General features: G+C 42.1%; 1 protein-coding gene across 1 annotated transcript in view; it reads right to left on the bottom strand.

Annotated features, from left to right (window-relative positions):
* LOC126292108 (1,5-anhydro-D-fructose reductase-like) overlaps positions 1 to 20564 on the bottom strand; it is a 76346-nt gene that overhangs the window by 2797 nt on the left and 52985 nt on the right. The window contains exons 5-6 of the mRNA XM_049985935.1: positions 13190 to 13349; positions 2695 to 2792 (exon numbers count right to left, since the gene is read on the bottom strand). Coding sequence (XP_049841892.1) covers positions 2695 to 2792; positions 13190 to 13349 — 258 coding nt within the window. The remainder of the gene's footprint in view (positions 1 to 2694; positions 2793 to 13189; positions 13350 to 20564) is intronic.

Here is a 20564-nt window from a genome sequence, read left to right on the forward strand (position 1 = left end):
GTGTGTGTGTGTCTGTCTGTCTGTCTGTCTACTGCTGACAAAAGCCTTAATGGCCAAAAGCTATGATTGTGTGAATCTTTTTATTGTGCCTATCACAACTCAGCATCGCCGCTATATGGTGAGTAGCAACTTTCCTTCTCTCATATTGTTACATTCCATCCTGGATTTTCCATTGTTTGAATTTAACGCTCTTGGGCTTAACATTTTCTTCTGCTGAATCCTTCAATTACACATATGCTGATGTAGGATATTCAAGATGTAATACTTGAAATGAAGAGCTAGTTATTACACTTTGCAAACTCCAACACTGTTAAAAAAAGTAAACATGTGACAGAAATCTTCATTTAAAGTAACAACAATGTAGGAAAAGATAGATTGCTACTTACTGTAAAGATGACACAACAGGCACAATTAAAAGTCATTCACTCATAAGCCTTCAGCCACAGCCTTCATCAGAAAAAGAAACACACATTGCTCATTCATACAAGCAAACACTCCTCACCCACACGACTGACAACTCCAACAGCTCTGACCGCCAACTCTGACAGCTCAGACCAGAATGCGACTGTCATGTGGAATGGAAGCAGCAATCTGGAAGGGTGGGGAAGGGGAAGGGATAGCAACATATGGGTGGTGGTGGGGGGGGGGGGGGGGGGGCATCTGGTGGAGTGTGCAGGGACTAGAACAGGTGCAATGTCGGGAGGTTGTGGAGCAGGGAGGTGGGAATTGAGGAAAGACAGGTGGGCGCGTTGGCTGAGGGATGAGAATGGGAGGAGATGATAGGACAGAGTGGATGGAAACTGCTGGATGGAGGGTGTGGGAACAATATGTTACCGCAGGTTGAGGTTGGGATAATTACGGAGACACAGGATGTGTTGTACAGAAAACTCCCATCTTCCCTGTTTCAGAAAAGCTGATGATAGAGGGGAGGATTCAGATGGCTCAAACAGCAAAGAAGCCATTGAAATTGAGCTTGTTATGCTCAGCTGCATGCTGTGCCACAGGGTGATCTACTTTGCTCTCAGTCAAAGTTTGGCAGTGGCCGTTCATCCTGGTGGACAGCAGATTGGTAATTACACCGACAAAAAAAACTGTGCAATGATTGTAGCAGAGCTGGTAAATGACATGCCTGCTTCATAATGGCTTGTTCCCTGATGGGGTGTGACTGGGAGTGGCATAGAGATGGACTAGGCTGTTGTGGAGGTCGGGTGGGTTGGCACTGGGAGCGGCATAGGGATTGACTAGGATGTTACTGAGGTTGTGGGTGACATAACACCACTTCAGGAGAGGTGGAAATTATCTCGGGTATGAGGTCCTCATTTCAAAGCTCTGATGAAGGATGTTGTTCAGTTATTCCAGTCTGGGGTGATACTGGGTTAAGAAGGAGGAATGTCTTTGTAGCTGGTTCTTGGGGGTTGGGGGTGGTGGGGGGATTGGCAGTGTATGGGGATATGGCATGGGAAATCTGTTTGTGGACAAGATCTGGGGGATATTGGCAGTCTGTGAAGGCTTTTGTGAGTTCTTCAGCATACTTGGCAAGGGAGCTCCTGTAACTACAGACATGCTGTCCCCAGGTGGCCAGGCTGCATGGGAGAGATTTTTTGATATGGAAAGGATGACAGCTGTTGAAACGCAAGTGTGGCTGGTGGGTTTAATGTGGATAGAGGTGCAGATGGAGCCACCAGAGAGGAGGAGGTCAACATCCAGGAAGGTGGTGCGCTGGGTTGAGGACGGCCAGATGAAATGGATGGAGTAGAAGATGTTGAGGTTGTGAAGGAATGAAGGCAGGATATCTTGGCCCTGAGTCCAGATCATGAAGGTATTATCAATGAATCTGAACTAGTCTAGAGGTTTGGGGTTGTGGGAGCACAGGAAGGTCTCCTCTAGATGGCCCATAAACAGGTTGACATAGGAGGGTGCCATAAAGGTGCCCAAGCCTGTGCCATGAATTTGTTTGTACACCTTCCCTTGAAAGGAGAAGTAGTTGTGGATTAGGATGAAGGTAGTAATTTATGAGGAGTGAGGCAATGGGTTTGGAGTCTGAAGGACATTGGGAAAGGTAGTGTTCAATAGCAGCAAGACCATGGATGTGAGGGATGTTGGTGTATACAGAGGTGGCATCAACAGTGATGAATAGGAATTCAGGAGGTAAAGAGGTAGGGATGGTGGAGAGTCAGTGAAAGAAGTGGTTGATATGTAGGCATGCGGGCTAGATTAGGGGCAGTTGGTCAATGAGGGTTGAAATTCTTTCAGTGGGTGCACAATAACCAGCCACAATGGGGTGTCCAAGATTGTTGGGTTTGTGGATTTTGGGGAGCATGTGTAAGGTGGGTATGTGGGGTCACATAGGAGTGAGAAGGGAAATAGATTCAGAGAGGTTCGGGGAAGGGCCTAGGGCTGTAAACAGAACTGGAGGTTGTGCTGGACTTTTGGGATGGTATCACTCTGGCAGAGTTTATAGGTGGAAGAGCAGAAACCATCACAGAATTTATAACAATCATTCTGCAATTTATAGAAGACTATCACAATGAACAGTGGCTGCATTTTGTGTAGTAATACATAATCATCTTTATGCAGAAAATAAAAACCTGTCATTGCAATCAAACTGTGTCCTAACAAATCATAAAAATGACTAAGTAGTTTTTGAGGAACAATGGAGTTTAATGACATCCAGTATCAGTCGTAAAAACTTACCCTGGAAAAATTGCACCATTCACTTGTCGGCCCCGTTCTCCTTTATCCAAAGCTTCCAGTGAATACATGTCTTCTGGAGAAAGTTCAAAGTCAAATACCTGGAATTTAAAGACTTTATTAATTTAAAAGTACAGAATTAAAGAGATGGGTATGGATAAACTAAATGGACCAGAGGTTGTTGAGAGTTTAAGAGGGAGCATTAGGCAACATTTGACGAATTGGGGAAAGGAATACAGAAGTAGATGATGACTGGGTAACTAGCAGATGATACAGTGAAGGTAGCAGAGGAGCAAACAGGTAACAAGATAAGGCTGAATACTGAGTTTAATTGACAAATTGAAAAAATACAAGAAAGCAGTAAATGAAGCACGTGAAAGAGAGTACAGGCATCTGAAAACTGGGGCTGACAGAAGGTGCAAAATGACTGAGGAGGAATGGCTAGGGGACAGATGTGAGGCTGTAGAAGCATGCATACCTGGGAAAGTTAGAAGCTGGCTATAGGGAAATTAAAGATACATTTGGATCAGAGAAGCAACTGTGTGATATCAAGAGCTCAGATGGAAAGCCAGTACTCAGCAAAGAAGGTAAGCCCAAAAGATGGAAAGAATATATAATAGGGCTGTACAAGGGAAATGAATTTTAAGATAAAATTATAAAACCAGAAGAGGATTCAGATGAAGCCGAGCTGGGGCATACGATAGTGCAGAAAGAGCTGAGGAAATGGTATTCCTTCATAATTTTTACATCCTCGAGGGAGCCAGGAATTCTAAAACTATTTCTCGTGGTGTGCAAAATATTAGAGACAGGCGGAATACCTTCAGACTCTGAGAAGAATATAATGATTACAATTCCAAAGAAGTCGGGTCCTGAAAGCTGGGAATATTACCAAACCATCACTTTAATACGTTATTGTACTGAAATACTTACACGGATTATTTACATAAGAATGAAAAAACTGATACAAGTTAATCTTAGAGGATGCAAATTCACGTTCTGGCCAAATGTAGAAACACACAAGCAATACTGACCATACAACTTAACTTAGAAGGTAGGTTAAAGAAAGGGAAACCTACAATTACAGCACTTACAGGTTTAGAAACAGCTTCTGACAATGTTGACTGGAACACACAGTTTAAATTATGAAGGTGACGGGTATAAATACAGGGAACATAAGGCTATTTACAATTTATGCACCAAACAGTCTACAGTTATAAGAGTAAAAGAACATGAAAGGGAAGCAGTGATCGAGAAGAGAGTGAGACAGGGTCATAGCCTATCTGCAATGTTATTTAATCTGCATATTAAGTGAGAAGTAAAGCAAATGTACAGGAAGGAGAAATAAAAACTTTGATGATAACGAAAAATGGGGTAAATCTGCATTTAGAACTACCATTTGACATCCACCAAGCTCTCAGCTTAGCACTCCAGGCTGGTAGCGCAAGCAGCCCAGCGGCTCCTCACGCGAGCTCGAGCTCGCCAGAAATGGATCTGGGGCCGACAACAGAGGCTCCACTGTCACCCTCCAGTGCAAGTCTGTAACACCAGACAGGTGCACTAACTTGACAGTAACACCAACAACTGGTGACCACTACACTGGCCTATATATGGACCTATCCCAGTTTCTAACAATTATTCTTTGTCTTGCTACTGTCACCGTACCATGCTGCACCTCAGACCTGGTTACGCTACACTGCTTGGACTCTGCTCTCAGTAACTTAACATATCTGCAATGCTACACTACACACTACAGTGGACTTGAACTTTGCTACGGACCTTTTCTCATCTCCAGCTGTTGCTTCCCTGTTGTTGTAGTCTGCACCATTTTGTGTTCCATTCAATAAACAAGATAGAGCATGCACATAATAACCTAACAGGTAGACGTACAATCGGCAGGGCAAGTGGGGGGGAGAGCGGTAGTGGTGGAAGTTGCGGGCAGGCATTGTAAGGGAAATGCCACGCACTGGACGGGAAGTGCCGTCTTGAACTGAAGCCTACACTCACATTTTTTTGAAGTTATTAAGTCGGCCCTTTCCACATCCACCCTAGCAAGGTGACCATTGTAGTGTCCCTTTTGCAATATTTACCATTATCGAGGTGAAATATAAATAAAAATGACTGGATGTGACTCAAAATGAATTGCAAACATCGATTTATCTGCGAAAGGTAATAACACTAACTGTAAAAATAAACAATATGGATCGATAGATGCAGAAAAGACATTATTTTTATTGTATGAGATTATAATGTGTAAGTAATTAAAAGAAATATTATCTTTGTAAGAGTATAAAATACAATGCAATGCTCATTCTTCTGTCTAGTCTGTTTTGTTCTGTTCGTTCTGGTGTTAGCTGGAATAAGGTATGCAAGCTATTGTGCTGTCGTAACTTAATTGCAAATATTTAATGGTGTAAACTGTATCCTAGTAAGAATATATTAGTATAAAGTGATCTCTGTGTGTTATTTCAAGAACCTATGCCATATTTATCTTATGAAAAGAATATTTAATGAAAATTATTTAGCATGTTTCCAGCTGCTGGGAGTGAGTAACAGTGATCTCTGACTGTTAACAATTAGCCGCCATTACGCAGTGCATTTAATAATATTGTTTCACAGCACAATGTCTGATAGCCGGAGCGAAAGAAATTATGTAAAAATATTCAGTTAGATTAATTGAAGGAATCCAGTGAAATAATTTTATTAAAACTTGTCTATTTTCTGTGATAGTGAACTGGACCTGAGTAATACTACGCTATTGCATTTACAGTAATTTGTAGGGAGCTTGGCACTCGATAAAACCAGATATAATACGTAATTGGTAACCTACAAAATTCATTATTTTGCTTATTATATCTCCTTTGTATTTGTTTGAAAGCTAAAAGTAAAAACTAACCCCACTAAAAATCAGTAACAGATCACGATAAATCAAAGGACAAACAAGGACAACTCATTAGTGAGGTGATATTGTGTAAACTCCTCTGTATTTTGGCAAAAGAAGCAAATTTTAACATGCAACAAGAGGAATGTGGGTTTGACTCAAAATTTGCCTCTCATGATGCTTCTCTGAAACTTTAAAATTGTTAATAAGTCAGATGGAATTCTTTTTAGACACTAGCCAAAGCAGACGTGACAGCAGATCTTTTTGAATGGTATTACATCTCTTTAAAAAAAAAAAAAAAAACTATTTATTTAGAGGAAACACTCTCCTAGAGTATGTATTCGCAATACATTACATTTGTCAATGTTAAGGGTCAGTTGCCACTCCCTGCACCAAGTGCCTATCAGCTGCAGATCTTCCTGCATTTCACTGCAATTTTCTAATGCTGCAGCTTCTCTGTATACTACAGCATCATCCGTTTGTACAATTCTCTTGCGTGAACGATTTCTTGGACATGAAGTTGAAAACTTCCGCTTTCGTTTCACCATATTCGACAGCCACATTATCCTGTGCTGCGGTGACAGAAGCTGTTGGCCAGGTGATGGAATAGTTCTCTGTTGCCTTAACAGCCACAACAGAAACAATCTGGTGGCAGTTGCCAGTTGCCGTCACCGAGTCAGGATCATGCCGTTACACCACCGGAGGTGAACACTGATGGCACTCGTATGTCGAACACTATTCCGGTTTCTGCGAGGTTTTAGATAAACTATAAAGTCACGGCCAGCTGCTTGTGATCTCAGCCCCCCAGCTCTCTACAAAAAAATTGATTCATAGTATTAACAGTTTAAATCAATCCTATAATGCATGAAAGTAGTGTGATTTTGCCTGTCTTTTCATCAATTTTATGAACATTACTTAAGCTTTTTTTGCCCTATCTAGTATATCCATTGAACATTGCTCTGACCAGGCACACCTACAGTCCAGTATCCATATTTCCAATATCAAAACATGGGACACAAATTAGAAGTTGAAATGAATCAACATTTTGTGATACTTTCATTAATACAATACCTACAGGGTGGAAAGTATTTAAACCGACAAGCTCTGGGAGGTTGTACAGGACATCATAACAAATATTTTTCCCTAATGTCATTTTTTTTCCTAGGAGGATTATTTAAACCGGTGGAGGCCATATTACACTCTTCAGTTGTTAGAGGGTGTATTACGCTCTTCAGTTGTAGGCAACTACTGTCCACCAATGTAGTAGTGCATTGTCTCTGTTTACTAATGGAGCGATACGCCTGGAGTGAGTACACTGATATGGTTGGTGCGTACTATGTAGCGCACCACAACAGACGAGCTGCACAGCGGGTTTATCAACAATATCCTAATCAGCGTATCCCGCGTCATACAACCTTTGCTGCTGTGTACCAACGTCTGCGTGAGACCGGGTCACTTAGTAGATTACCTGGACAGGGACACCGTTGCATAAGAACGCTGAAATTTGAGAAAGCTGTCTTGCAGCATGTGGAGTGGCATCCTTCAATCAGCACTCGTGCAATTGCACGTAACACGGGGACGAATCAGACAGATGTAAGAACAGTCCTTTGAAAGCAATTGTTACTTCCATTATACTTACAGTGTGTCCACAACCTGGAACCAGTTGATTATCCACCCAGAGCACAGTTTTCGCAGTGGTACATAGAACAATGTGAAATGTATCGTACATTTCCATCCTCTGTGTTGTTTACCGATGAAGCAACGTTCGAGCGAGATGGAGTCTTCAGCATGCACAATTTGCATGTTTGGAGTGAGGATAACCCACATGCCACAGCTACTAGTGCTCATCAAGAGTGGTTCTTCATTAATGTGTGGGTCTGTGTTGTTGGGGACTGTTTAATTGGGCCGTATCTGCTACCTAGGCCATTAAATGGCACATGCACTATTACAATTTTCTCACCAGAGTATTGCCAGAATTGCTGGAAGACGTCCCGCTCCCTACAAGACAACGCATGTGGTTCCAACATGATGGGGCGCCGGCACATTTCAGTCATCGTGTGTGTCGATTTCTGGACCGACGGTTCCCAGAAATGTGGATTGGCAGAGGTGGTCCTGTACCATGTGCTTGATACCCAGATATGCCCCTCCGGACTTTTTTGTGTGGGGAGAGATGCGCAACCTTGTTTACTCAACTCTTGTTGCATCAGAAGAGGATCTGTTTGCCCGGATAGTAGCAGCAACAGGAACAATTCAGGATACTCCTGGGGTTTTTGCCCGTGTCAGACAGAACATGATCCGACGGTGTAATCTTTGTTTACGTGTTAATGGAGGCACTTTTGAAAATCTACTGTAATTGAAAGTGGGTTGTGTTAATGCGTTACCTCTTGGTCATAAAAAATTGGAAAACTGTTTGTTGGTTTAATTAATTTGCCACCAGAGAAATCTTGCTCTACCAGTTTAAATACTCCTCATAGGAAAAAATGACATTAGGGGAAAATATTTGTTTTGATGTCCCCTACAACCTCCCAGAGTTTGTCAGTTTAAATACTTTTCACCCTGTATGCAGTAGTTCTTTGTTAAAACACATGGTATGTGCTACAACTACATAGACCAGTGAGCTTTTTGTTAAAACTTGCACTAAAAAGAATATTAAAATACATTACATTAGTAAGCAAGTAAATCTTTTATTGTATTATTGCTGTCACGTGGAAACAAGCGTGCAAAATAATTTCTCACTTCGCTGTTTTAACTTCAGAAATGGAAACTCAACTTTAATTTTATCAGTAAATACTAACATTTCATTGGCATATCAGTGAAAAGTTAACAATATGTCACACCAAGTAACATAAACTTTGAGTCTGACGGTCTAAAATAACACTTCTAAATGCGGTAACCTGAAGCAGTAGGTAACGCACAAAGAAAGTGGAAGTGATAAAACTGCTTGCCACGTAAAAGTGTTTTATGCTGTCAATCAAATAACTTTACAAATCACTCCTCATTAAGTTTGGCTTAATCAAAGAGTGAACTTATCTTATTCTTTGGGTACGATCAATTTGTGCAACATTTGGTTATGCAACACATTACTTAGAAACACAGTTTTTCAAAATGTATATTACGGGTAATGGAAGATGTGATAATACATGTCCCATTAGTATTTTGCTGAGACAATGGGACAATCCCATAAAATACAGGATGTCTGGTCACCCTAGCCTATTGACACTAGAAGAAAATGCTGTACTGCTTTTGAAAACTTCAAATAAATTGTTCTTAAGTTCTATAAAACTATCTGTGTTCTCTGCTGTATCAATGTGCAATTATTTAGTTGCTACGTAAGTTCTGACAGCTGCAGCAATACAGTGGCTTAGGACCGAAACTGTCATTTACACATTAATTTTCTGGAATGAGTCTGGTTACAAACGGCTATCAGTGAATTTTTCTGCTCTTTTTGTGCTTCTTGTCAATGTTGAATGTCTTCTGGATCTCTTTACACTGAACAACAGCATTATTGAAAGTGACGTCACCACTTCACTGTCTGTTCTGTACACATTGGAACAAATGTGGAAGATCATAAATAGCAAACACTCTCTGCTCATTAATACCAAAATACCGTTTTTAAGGAGTAACATGTAAAAGCTTGAATATACCTAGATTACTAGCTACTTGATCCAGGACTACTTCCGGTTCTAGTTTTGGATGCTACAATAAAATAAACAGTTGCTTGTCACGTCCCATAACCATGTATGTTTTGCTCCTGAATTAGACAAAAAGCATGAAATAGGCATAATTGCAGTAAGAGTTTCCATCCTACAGCACCCAGATCCCATGTATCATCTACTAAATCCACCGACAAAATCAATGAATTTTTGACAAAATAATGCAATTGGATAGATAAAAAATATACTCATCAAGTGACGGCAGGACACACACATAAAAGAAGGTTGTAATTAGGCAAGCTTTCGGAGCCAGTGGCTCCTTCTTCAGGCAGAAGGGTTGAAGGCGAACAAAGAGGGTGAACGAAAAGGACTGGAGAGGTCTAGGAAAAGGGGTAGATTTTGGGAAAGTCACACAGAACCATGGGTCAGAGGAGAGACTCAGTCTTTCCTTCTCATGCCGTCTGGTAAGTCTTCCCCTGACCCACAGTTCTGGGTGACTTTTAAGATCTACTAAAAAAAACTAAACTAAAACTCCCCTCAAACAGATCATGAAGGCCCAACAGTATCGACCAGCCGCCATGTCATCCTCAGCCCCTAGGCATCAGTAGATGTGGATATGGAGTGGCATGTGGTCAGCACACCACTCTCCCGGCCGGATGCCATTTTCTGAGACCAGAGCCGCTACTTCTCAATCAAGTAGCTCCTACCCATTTTCTTAAACCTCTCCAGTCCTTTTCTTTCACCGCTCTTCCTTTCCTTTCAACCTTCTCCTGAAGAAAGAGTCACTGGCTCTGAAAGCTTGCCTAATCATAACCTCCTTTTACGTGCGTGTTCTGCCACCACTTGGTGAGTAGATTTTTATCTGTCCAATTATATTATTGTACTAAATCTAGATATTTTTAGTATTCCAGATGCCACACTGTCGACATCTTGTCGAAAGATATTACACTGGCCATACCTACAGAAGTTTTTGTCGCAAATTTCTTGCTAAGTTGGTCAAAAATATTTTTGGTGAAATGGGTACAACTTTTGTGTCACCAGTGCATCATCCAATTGTAGACATCCCTAATAATATGAACCCAACACAAAAAAGTTAGTATGCTACTAGAGATTTATAAAATATCACTAGAGATGCATATTTCTCAATAGGGAACAGCTGATTTTTTTTTTACTCTCGCATTGCATTTCAGCCACTGCCTTGGGAAAATCAAACAGGAAACAAAAATATGTTGCCCAAGCATACTACACAATTACAAAGAAGGACAGCACTAATGATTACTTGTTTGACCCATAGGAGAGTGTCATGGAGATGCTGAAAGAACTGAAGTGCAGATACTCAAAGACAGACTCAAACTATCCCAAGAAAGCCTACTTACAATGTTTTTAGAACCAGCTTTAAGTGGTGATTGTTTAGGAATAATCTACAAGCCCCTACATATTGCTCCTGCACAGTCCGAAAGCCCACAGATGCATTTAAGCAATCATTCTTCCTGCACCCTACAATATGTGAAGTGAGGGAAAAGCCATAATAACTGACACAAAGGTAACTACTCTCTGCCATGCAATTCACAGTGGTCTGCATAGTACAACAGTAAATGATAACTCTCTTTCTCTAAATCTATCAAAGATATTATTTGTGTGTGTGGGAGAGGGGTGGAGGGTGGGGGTGGGGGGTTGGGGGAGGGGATGCACTGAAAGTCTAAAAGCAATTAAATTCGAACTGTTGCATCAGTCTGAAGCTTAGAATCCTTTCAGAACTTGCCTATAATTGTGCTTTCATTTTTTAACATTCTTATTGTGTATATACTGTGAAAAATGGGTCTTACATAAAGTTCCAGCTCATTATCACTAAGATCGAGTGCATACATTTGGTTCATGCATGACAGAGTGCAAGGCCACAGCCTTTTACCGACCATAGTGCCACTTAATCAGTGTAGCACAAGTAACGCTGTGGCACTGCCAATGTCTGGCAGCTGTTCCCCAAGAAGGGTTGCCTGCCAAAGAGAGTCATAGGGCAGTCTGGTTCTTATGTGATCTAGGGTTCAACAAACAAATCAGCAAATACAGAAGAAGCATATTTAATACATCGATACAATGGCGAACTCAGATGAGAGCATAATCTTCCCAACAGAATTTGTAAATTTCTTCCATGTTCCTGGTACAGCATCACAAAAAAGCTTCTAAGCAACAACAGAGAACTGGAAAGGTAAGGACATGTCAGCACTCATAACACAAATTCCACCCACTTCAACTAACTTTCCATTCAGTTTTAAAAGGCTCCAGTTTACGATAAGACCATCATACAATATTACTCTCATACAGCACAAGGACAGACATTCCACTGTTGCAGAGAAAATTTAGAAGAACAATGTTTCTCAATTGGTGAACTACGTGTAACAGATCCATATGTACAAACAACAAAACTCATTTGAAAACAAAAGCAAAACACCAAATGTAATTTATACGAATATACTTTGAATAATTTTAATGGAGAAGTAATGGTGAAAAGGATAGAATCTGATAACAGTGTTCCTGTATTTGGGAAAAAATGACAATGTACCAAAGAGTAAAACATGGGAATGGCTCAGAAAAGATAATGTCCCTGGTTCATTGATTATAAAAGCTCAGGTACTACATGAAGGTTGTGAAATCAGTGTACAAGTAGGAGGTGGAAGATCAAAACGATTTCACAGAGAGGTGTTCAGCAAGGCAGTTCACTTTCCATGCTATTCTTCATTACACTTATGGACACTATCATAAAAGAAATCAAGGAAGAAGAAAATGAAGATCTCAATGCTCTTGCTTTTGCTGGTGACTTCACCATTTGGGGAAAGACAGCAATAGGGGTTCAGTGGAGGCTAGATTACTGGCATGAAAAATTTAAATAATTCAAGTCAACTGTGAGTAAGAGCAAGACAGTGGCAATGAAGATGAGCAGGACGCCCACACCTGTGAGATATACAAGGAAGTGAGAAGGCTGAATGTGTGAAAAGTTTCAGTTATCTGGGTAGTGTCATATCAAGTGATGGAAGTGCCAAACTAGAAGCTTTAAATAGAGGAACTAAAGGAACCAGCTTCTTCCACCAAGTAAGAAACCTAATCTGGAACAAAGGAGTCCCTTCAAGAGCTACACAGACCATCTACAAAATGTATCTCCTGCTAATCGCGATGTACAGTCTGGAGACCTATGTTGTAAATAAGAAAGAAGAGAGTTAGATGCAGGCATATGAAATGAAGTACCTCAAGTCAGCTCTACTAAACACCAGGAAGAGAGGGAGGGAGGGAGGGAGGGGGAGAGAGAGAGAGAGAGAGAGAGAGAGAGAGAGAGAGAGAGAGAGAGAGAGAGAGAAAATCACAAATGCATATGTAAGGAGAGACCTGAGGTGAACTTGGCACTGGAGGAGAGAATGAATGCTGCAAGTCTGAAATGGTCAAGTCACGTGAAGCAAATGCACCTGACTCTAACCCGACATCAGTATTTGGAGATTGAGGTACCAAGGAAAAAGAGTGATTGGGAGGTACCTAGGAAGAGATGGACAGACCAAAATAATGAAGCCCTCAAGAGGAGTAACATGGGATGAAAAAAAAAAAAAAAAAAACTATCAGGCAATGGAGGCATATCATTCACAAAGTTCCTTCCTAGTTCACTGGAAGGAAATCCTGATGGCGATGAATTTTGGATTAAAGCAGACCACTCATAGAAGAGCATAAGTGATGTCTGTAGGCACACACAAAAGGTAGAAAACTTTTTTCTGGGCAGCAGTTTGGCAGTGGCCATTTGTCCCGGTTGACAGCTGGTCAGTAATCATATGAACATAAAAAGCTGTGCTGTGCAGGTAGCAGAGCTAGTATATGACATTGCTGTACCAATAATAAAAATGACCTTGATCCCTCCAAAAAGTTTTATGGTGTTAATTTTCAAGAGGAACACTGACATATAGTGAAAGAAAAATTTTTGCATACTCACATCAAAATTTTGCTGAATGTGCTCAGGATTAGTACTCTTCGGTATGACGGCCACTCCCTGCTGCATGACAAACCGAAGCAGTACCTGTGCAGTTGACTTCCCATGTTTCTGGGCAATGCGCAAGACAACAGCATCACTCAGGTGATGTTGTTTTGGTATTCTGAAACAGGAAGAATGATGGCAGTTGCATGTAAGATCCTACAACATTTTGGCATGTCCCTCTTGGTTAATAGTGCAACAAGGGTTACTACAACAACTGCATCAGTAATTGACCATGTGGGCACAAATATGGAAGGGAAAAATGTGATGTAGAGGTAAAAGATCTTGGATTACCAGACCATCTCTGTCAAATAACAACAGTAAAATCAGTCATCAAATCATTCCCTAAACTACAAGCCTACAAACGACATCTATCAGAAATCAAATTAAAAGATTTTTCAAAAGAGCTAGAAAAACAAAGCTGGGATGAAGTGTATAAGGAAACCAATGTGAATATGAAATTCTCTAAATTCTCCACATTGTTTAGCTTGAACTTTGAAAATGCATTTCTAAAAGTAAGTATGTCTGTATCAACATCTCACAAAAACAGATGGATAACAGCAGTTATTATGAAGTCCTCCCAAACACTTTAACACCTCAGCTCCAAGAAAAAGATTCACAATGATCCAGAATTCTTAAATTTCTATCATAGATACAGAAAGATCTATAGGAAGGTGCTGATTACTGCAAAAAAGTCATCTAATGACTATTATATTGTCAGCAAAGCAGTCTGGGGTATTATAAAAAGGAAATGGGGAGAGGCAAACATATGCAGAATAACATACTGCTAAGGGAGGGGGATAAGTAAGAAATGATCCACAACACTTAGCAAACTATGTAAATGAGCATTTTTCAAGTATTGCAGAGAAGCAAAAATTCCCCAAAACAAATGTAACACCTGTAAATAATGTTGCACTAAATACAATGATGTTACTTCCAACCACAGATAATGAAGCCAATAAAACTGTTCAAAAACTAAAATATAAAAAGTCAGTAGGCTTAGATGAAGTACCAATGTGTGTGCTGAAACAATGCATAGGGATTATACAAGACGCCTTAACAAATATAATAAATGAATCCTTCACATCAGGGACATTTCCAGAGCAGTTAAAACAGGCAAGAGTTGTACCTTTGCTTAATAAATGATTCCTTGACGGTTCTATGTGTTCTGTCAATGAGTCCCTTTTTTTAGAATTAGGTTATACCATAAATTTCTTTCCTCCCTAATTTAATTGTTGTCGTCTTCATCTACCAATCCAGTTCTTCAGCATTCTTCAGTAGCACCACGTTTAAAATGCTTGTATTCTCTCCTTGTCTTAACTGTTTATCAAGCATGATTCATTACCATAAAAGGCACACTTCTGACACATACCTAAGCAAATACGTCTTAATATCTAAATTATTATTTAATGTTATCAAATTTCTCTTTTGAAAATAAAACAATGGAAAAACCAGAATGGAATGTAACGATATTGTGAAAAGGAAAGCTGCCAAAGCTGCCACTCACCATACTGCAGAGATGCTGGTTGCTGATAGGCACAACAAAAAAAAAAGGTCACAAATAAGCTTTCAGCCAGCAAGACAATCACCAAACACACACACACACACAGTCACGCAAATGCAACTCGCATGCACACATCTGCAGTCTCTGGCAACTGAAGCCACATTATGAGAGGCAGCATCAGTGTTTCATGGGAATGGCAACTGGGTGGGGGTAAGGAGAAGGCTGGGGTGGGGAGGGATAGTAGTGTAGGGGTTTAAGGACAGTGGGTAACCGTGGGTAAAGTGCTGCTGGGCAGCTATGTGCAGTCGGGAAGTTAGACGTAGCAGGGGGGGGGGGGGGGGGTAACAGGGGGTAGCTGAAAAGGAAAGAAGTAAAAAGACTGGGTTGTGATGATGGAATGAGGGTCGTGCTGGAATTGCACATTTTTTTGGATGCAACTCTACATTATTTACATAATTTTTCATATTTTTTCCATCACCACGGAGCCTTGCTCCTTCCATCTGTGTCAATACGGAAAGGTCTCCTTATCCCTAGTCAGAACCCAATCCCACATACTATTCTTGCATTGTTGCTTGGCTCATGGAATCCCTCCAAATAACCTTACCATCAAATTCCCCATATCCAGCTGCCGCTCCTTCTTCCTCAATGACCTCCATATGTTCAGATTCCACCAATCCTTAGCCCTTGCAGACATAGTCCTGCAAAACCATATCAACCAAGCCCAAATATCCTTGAAGTATCTTCTCTCCATCCACAAAATTCTCTTGCTGTGCAATCCCAAAATTCCTGGAACCCATAACATACATTGAAACTAGAGCAACATGCACAACGCCACCTCAAAAAACTCTCCACTCTGCTCACTTTCCACTCTTGCATTAGAGTATCACTGTCCACCACCTTTACAAACTCCAAACCTCCCCCACGTCCCCTCATGGCTGACAAACCCTACCTCACAGATCTACTACATTTACCCCACCCTCCAAAACTCTCTCCCACCACCACCCAGAAGCCAGAACACAAACAGACCTAACCAGAACACAAACAGACCTAAAACACAGTCATGAACCTTTCCTCCAGAAGCATTAGCCCCACAGAAATATTCCTAAAGGCCTCGCCTTTTGCCCCACTCCCAAATTCAATCATGCAGGACTTGTTAAAGACTTTCTCTCCTTCTCCCGGTCTCTACAGTGGAAACACCTTTTTGCCGCCAACCCTACCGAGCAGACTCAACCGATGCTGAACCCTGACTCAGTTCACTCCTCCATCCAACCGTGAACCGCCACCACTGCTCCCAAATCACCCCCTGTTAACTTTCTAGAATTTTTTGACCTTGAACCTTGCCTCACCATCATTCCCCAAATTCCTCAACATGCAAACTACCTTTACAACCACAGAAAGAACCACAGTCCACCATCTAAAAGCTGATTCCAACATATAATCTGACCTGTGAACAAAGGCTCCATCACTGTTGTTTTGAACTGCAAAGATTATCTAGCAGAAGAACTCCACCAACTATCACCTATCAAACTTCCCACAGTACCCCATTCCAGAAATCCAGCAGGATCTCCAGTCACTCCTCAAATTCTTAGGCCCTTCCCAGAACCACTCCACAGAGTCCATCTGTCTGCTCATTCCTACCACTCCCTGCACTCCTATCTTGTACATACTTCCTAAAGTCCATAAACCCAACCACCCAGGATGCCCCACTGTGGCTGGTTACTGCACCCCCAAGAATCTCTGCTCTCATAGCCCAACACCTCCAAGCTCTTACCTGGGATGTACCCTCCTATATAAAAGATACCAACCATTTCCTCCACTGACTCACCAAAGTTCCTGTCCCTGTACCATATGGTGTCCTGTTGTCACTATTGATGCCACTCCATTTAAACAAAGGCCTATGGCCTTACCGCTATTGAACATTACCTTTCCCAACGCCTGAAGGATTCCAAACTTACAACCTCCTTCCTAGCACCCATGACCAACTAATCCTCACCCTCAATTACTTCTCCTTTGGAGGCATTACCTACAAATAAATACGAGGCAAGGCTATAGGCATCTGCATGACACCGTCTTATGCCAACCTACTCATGGACCATCTAGAGGAAACCTTCCTAAATACCCAGAATCCTAAGCCCTTTATCTGGTTCAGATTCACTGATAACATCTTTGCGATCTGGATCAAGGATGAGGACACCCTCTCCACATTCCTCCAGAACCTTACTAGGTTCTCCCCCATTTGCTTCACCTGGTCCTATTCAACCCAACAAGCCACCTTCCTAGATGTTGGCTACATAAGTACCTCTGTCCATATCAGATCACTAACCATCAGCAATACCTCCACTTTGACAGCTGCCAACCATTCCATACCAAGAAGTCCCTTCCATACAGCCTAGCCACCCATCGTCATCTCATATGCAGTGACGAATGGTTCCTCTCGAAATACATCGAGGGTCTCACTGAAGCCTTCAAGGACCATAATTATCCTCCCAACCTTGTACAAAAACAAACCACCTGTGCGTTATCTTTCCAGTCTCCCACCACCTCTCAAAGTGTCACCGTCCGGCCACAGAGCAGCATTCCCTTGTAACTCAGTACCACCCAGGACTGGAGCAATTGAATTACATTCTCCGCAAAGGTTTTGACTACCTGTCATCACGTCCTGAAATTAGGAATGTCTTATTCACTATTCTTCCCATCTCTCCCACTGTGGTACTCCACCACCCTCCAAACCTACGCAACATTCTTGTCCATCTCTACACAATCCCTGCTACCATTCCCTCACCTCATAGCTTATATCCATGTAATACAGGTAGATGCAAGACCTGTCCAATATGTTCTCCCAGCACCACCTACTCCAATCTGGTCACAGGCATCACCTATCTACATCTACATCTACATCTACATCCATACTCCGCAAGCCACCTGATGGTGTATGGCGGAGGGTACCTTGAGTACCTCTATCGGTTCTCCCTTCTATTCCAGTCTCGTATTGTTCGTGGAAAGGTCTGTCGGTATGCCTCTGTGTGGGCTCTAATCTCTCTGATTTTATCCTCATGGTCTCTTCGCGAGATATACATAGGAGGGAGCAATATACTGCCTGAGTTCTCGGTGAAGGTATGTTCTTGAAACTTCAACAAAACCCCGTACCGAGCTACTGAGCGTCTCTCCTGCAGAGTCTTCCACTGGAGTTTATCTATCATCTCCGTAACGCTTTCGCAATTGATAAATGATCCTGTAATGAAGGGCGTTGCTCTCTGTTGGATCTTCTCCATCTCTTCTATCAACCCTATCTGGTACGGATCCCACACTGCTGAGCAGTATTCAAGCAGTGGGCGAACAAGCGTACTGTAACCTACTTCCTTTGTTTTCGGATTCCATTTCCTTAGGATTCTTCCAATGAATCTCAGACTGGCATCTGCTTTACCGACGATCAACTTTATATGATCATTCCATTTTAAATCACTCCTAATGCATAATCCCATATAATTTACGGAATTAACTGCTTCCATTTGCGCACCTACTATATTGTAGCTAAATGATATGGGATCTTTCTTTCTATGTATTCGCAGCACATTACACTTGTCTACATTGAGATTCAATTGCCATTCCCTGCACCATAAGTCAATTCGCTGCAGATCCTCCTGCATTTCAGTACAATTTTCCATTGTTAGCAACAGTCCTACGACACTTCCCTGTGGCACACCTGAAATCACTCTTATTTCGGAAGACTTTTCTCCACTGAGAATGACATATGCATTCTGTTATCTAGGAACTCTTCAATCCAATCGCACAATTGGTCTGATAGTCCATATGCTCTTACTTTGTTCATTAAATGACTGTGGGGAACTGTATCGAACGTCTTGCGGAAGTCAAGAAATACGGCATCTACCTGGGAACCCGAGTCTATGGCCCTCTGAGTCTCGTGGACGAATAGCGTGAGCTGGGTTTCACACGATCTTCTTTTTCGAAACCCATGCTGATTCCTACAGAGTAGATTTCTGGTTTCCAGAAAAGTCATTATACTCAAACAGTATACGTGTTCCAAAATTCTACACCTGATCTACGTTAGAGATATAGGTCTATAGTTCTGCACATCTGTTTGACGTCCCTTCTTGAAAATGGGGATGCCCTGTACCCTTTCCCAATCCTTTGGAATGCTACGCTCTTCTAGAGACCTACTGTACACCGCTGCAAGTAGGGGCAAGTTCCTTCTCGTACTCTGTGTAAAATCGAACTGGTATCCCATCAACTCCAGCAGCCTTTCCTCTTTTGAGCGATTTTAATTGTTTCTCTATCCCTCTGTCATCTATTTCAATATCTACCATTTTGTCATCTGTGCGGCAATCTAGAGAAGGAACTACAGTGCAGTCTTCCTCTGTGAAACAGCTTTGGAAAAAGACATTTTGTATTTCAGCCTTTAGTCTGTCATCCTCTGTTTCAGTGCTATTTTGGTCACAGAGTGTCTGAACATTTTGTTTTGATCCACCTACCGCTTTGACATAAGACCAAAATTTCTTAGGATTTTCTGCCAAGTCCCATCCCATCAAAGGCAGTGCTGCCTGTGAATCCAGTCATATGATCTACAAGCTGATCACCAATCACTGTGCTGCATTCTATGTGGGCATGACAACCAACCAGGTCTGTCCACTGGAGTAGCCATTGACAAACTGTGGCCAAGAAACAGCTGGACCACCCTGTTGCTGAGCACGCCACCCAACAAGATGTTCTTAATTTCAGTAACTGCTTCACAGCCTGTGCCATATGGATTGTCTCCACCAACACCAGCTTTTCTGAATTGCACTGGTGGAAACTTTCCCAGCAATATATCCTATGTTCCCATAATCCTCCTGGCATCAACCTTCGTTAGTCATTGTTCTACCCATCCAGCATCTTCCCTGTTCCCATTCCAGCACTACACAGCACTTATTACACCATCACTCCCAGTCTTTTTACTTCTCTCCTCTTCTGCTACCTCCCCCCCCCCCCCCCACCCCCCCTGTTCACCTCTCCCCTGCCCTCTGTCCAACGTCCCAACTACACATAGCTACCCTATCCTCTGTCAACCTTGTCCCTGCATGCTCCCCAGCAGCACTTCACTGTCTCCCGCCCCTACCCTACTACCCCTCCCCCTCCGTGCCAGAGCCTCCTCCTTACACCCACCCAGCCACCACTCCCATCAAGGACTGGTGCTGCTGCTCACAGTGTGGCTGCAGGTGCCAAAGACTGCAGTCATGTGTGTATGAGTTGCATTTGTGTGTGTGTGGTGACGTTTGTGACAGTCTTTTTGTTGTGTTTTTGGCAATTCGGCATCACTGCTCTCTTGAAAGTTTCCAGGTTGGAATATCAACAATGTTATTATCAGGGCTTTGATTATCTATGATCATGCCCTGAAATGAGGAACATTCTACCCAAGATCCTTCCCAACCCTCCTAAACTGGTATTTCATCGCCCATCTGACCTCCACAACATCCTAGTCCATCCATATGCCTCACCCAATTCCAACCCCTTGCCCCAAAGATCATATCCCTAGATCCAGGTGCAAGACTGGCCCAATTCACTCACCCAACACTTCCTGTTCCAGTCCTGCTACAGGCTTATCCTATGCCATCAGAAGCCAGACCATCCGTGAAAGCAGCCATGTTGTATACCAACTCTGCTGCAATCATTGCACAGTTTTTTATGTTGTTGTCAACACCAGCTAGCTGACCACCACAAGACTGGCAGAGAGCAAAGTGAACTATCCTGTGGCACAACATGCAGCCGAAAATAACATGCTCGATTTAAATGACTGTTTCACACCCTGGGCCATCTCAACCCTCTCCTACACCATCA

The sequence above is a fragment of the Schistocerca gregaria genome, chromosome 9 (genome assembly GCF_023897955.1).
Source record: "Schistocerca gregaria isolate iqSchGreg1 chromosome 9, iqSchGreg1.2, whole genome shotgun sequence".
Classification (NCBI taxonomy): domain Eukaryota; kingdom Metazoa; phylum Arthropoda; class Insecta; order Orthoptera; family Acrididae; genus Schistocerca; species Schistocerca gregaria.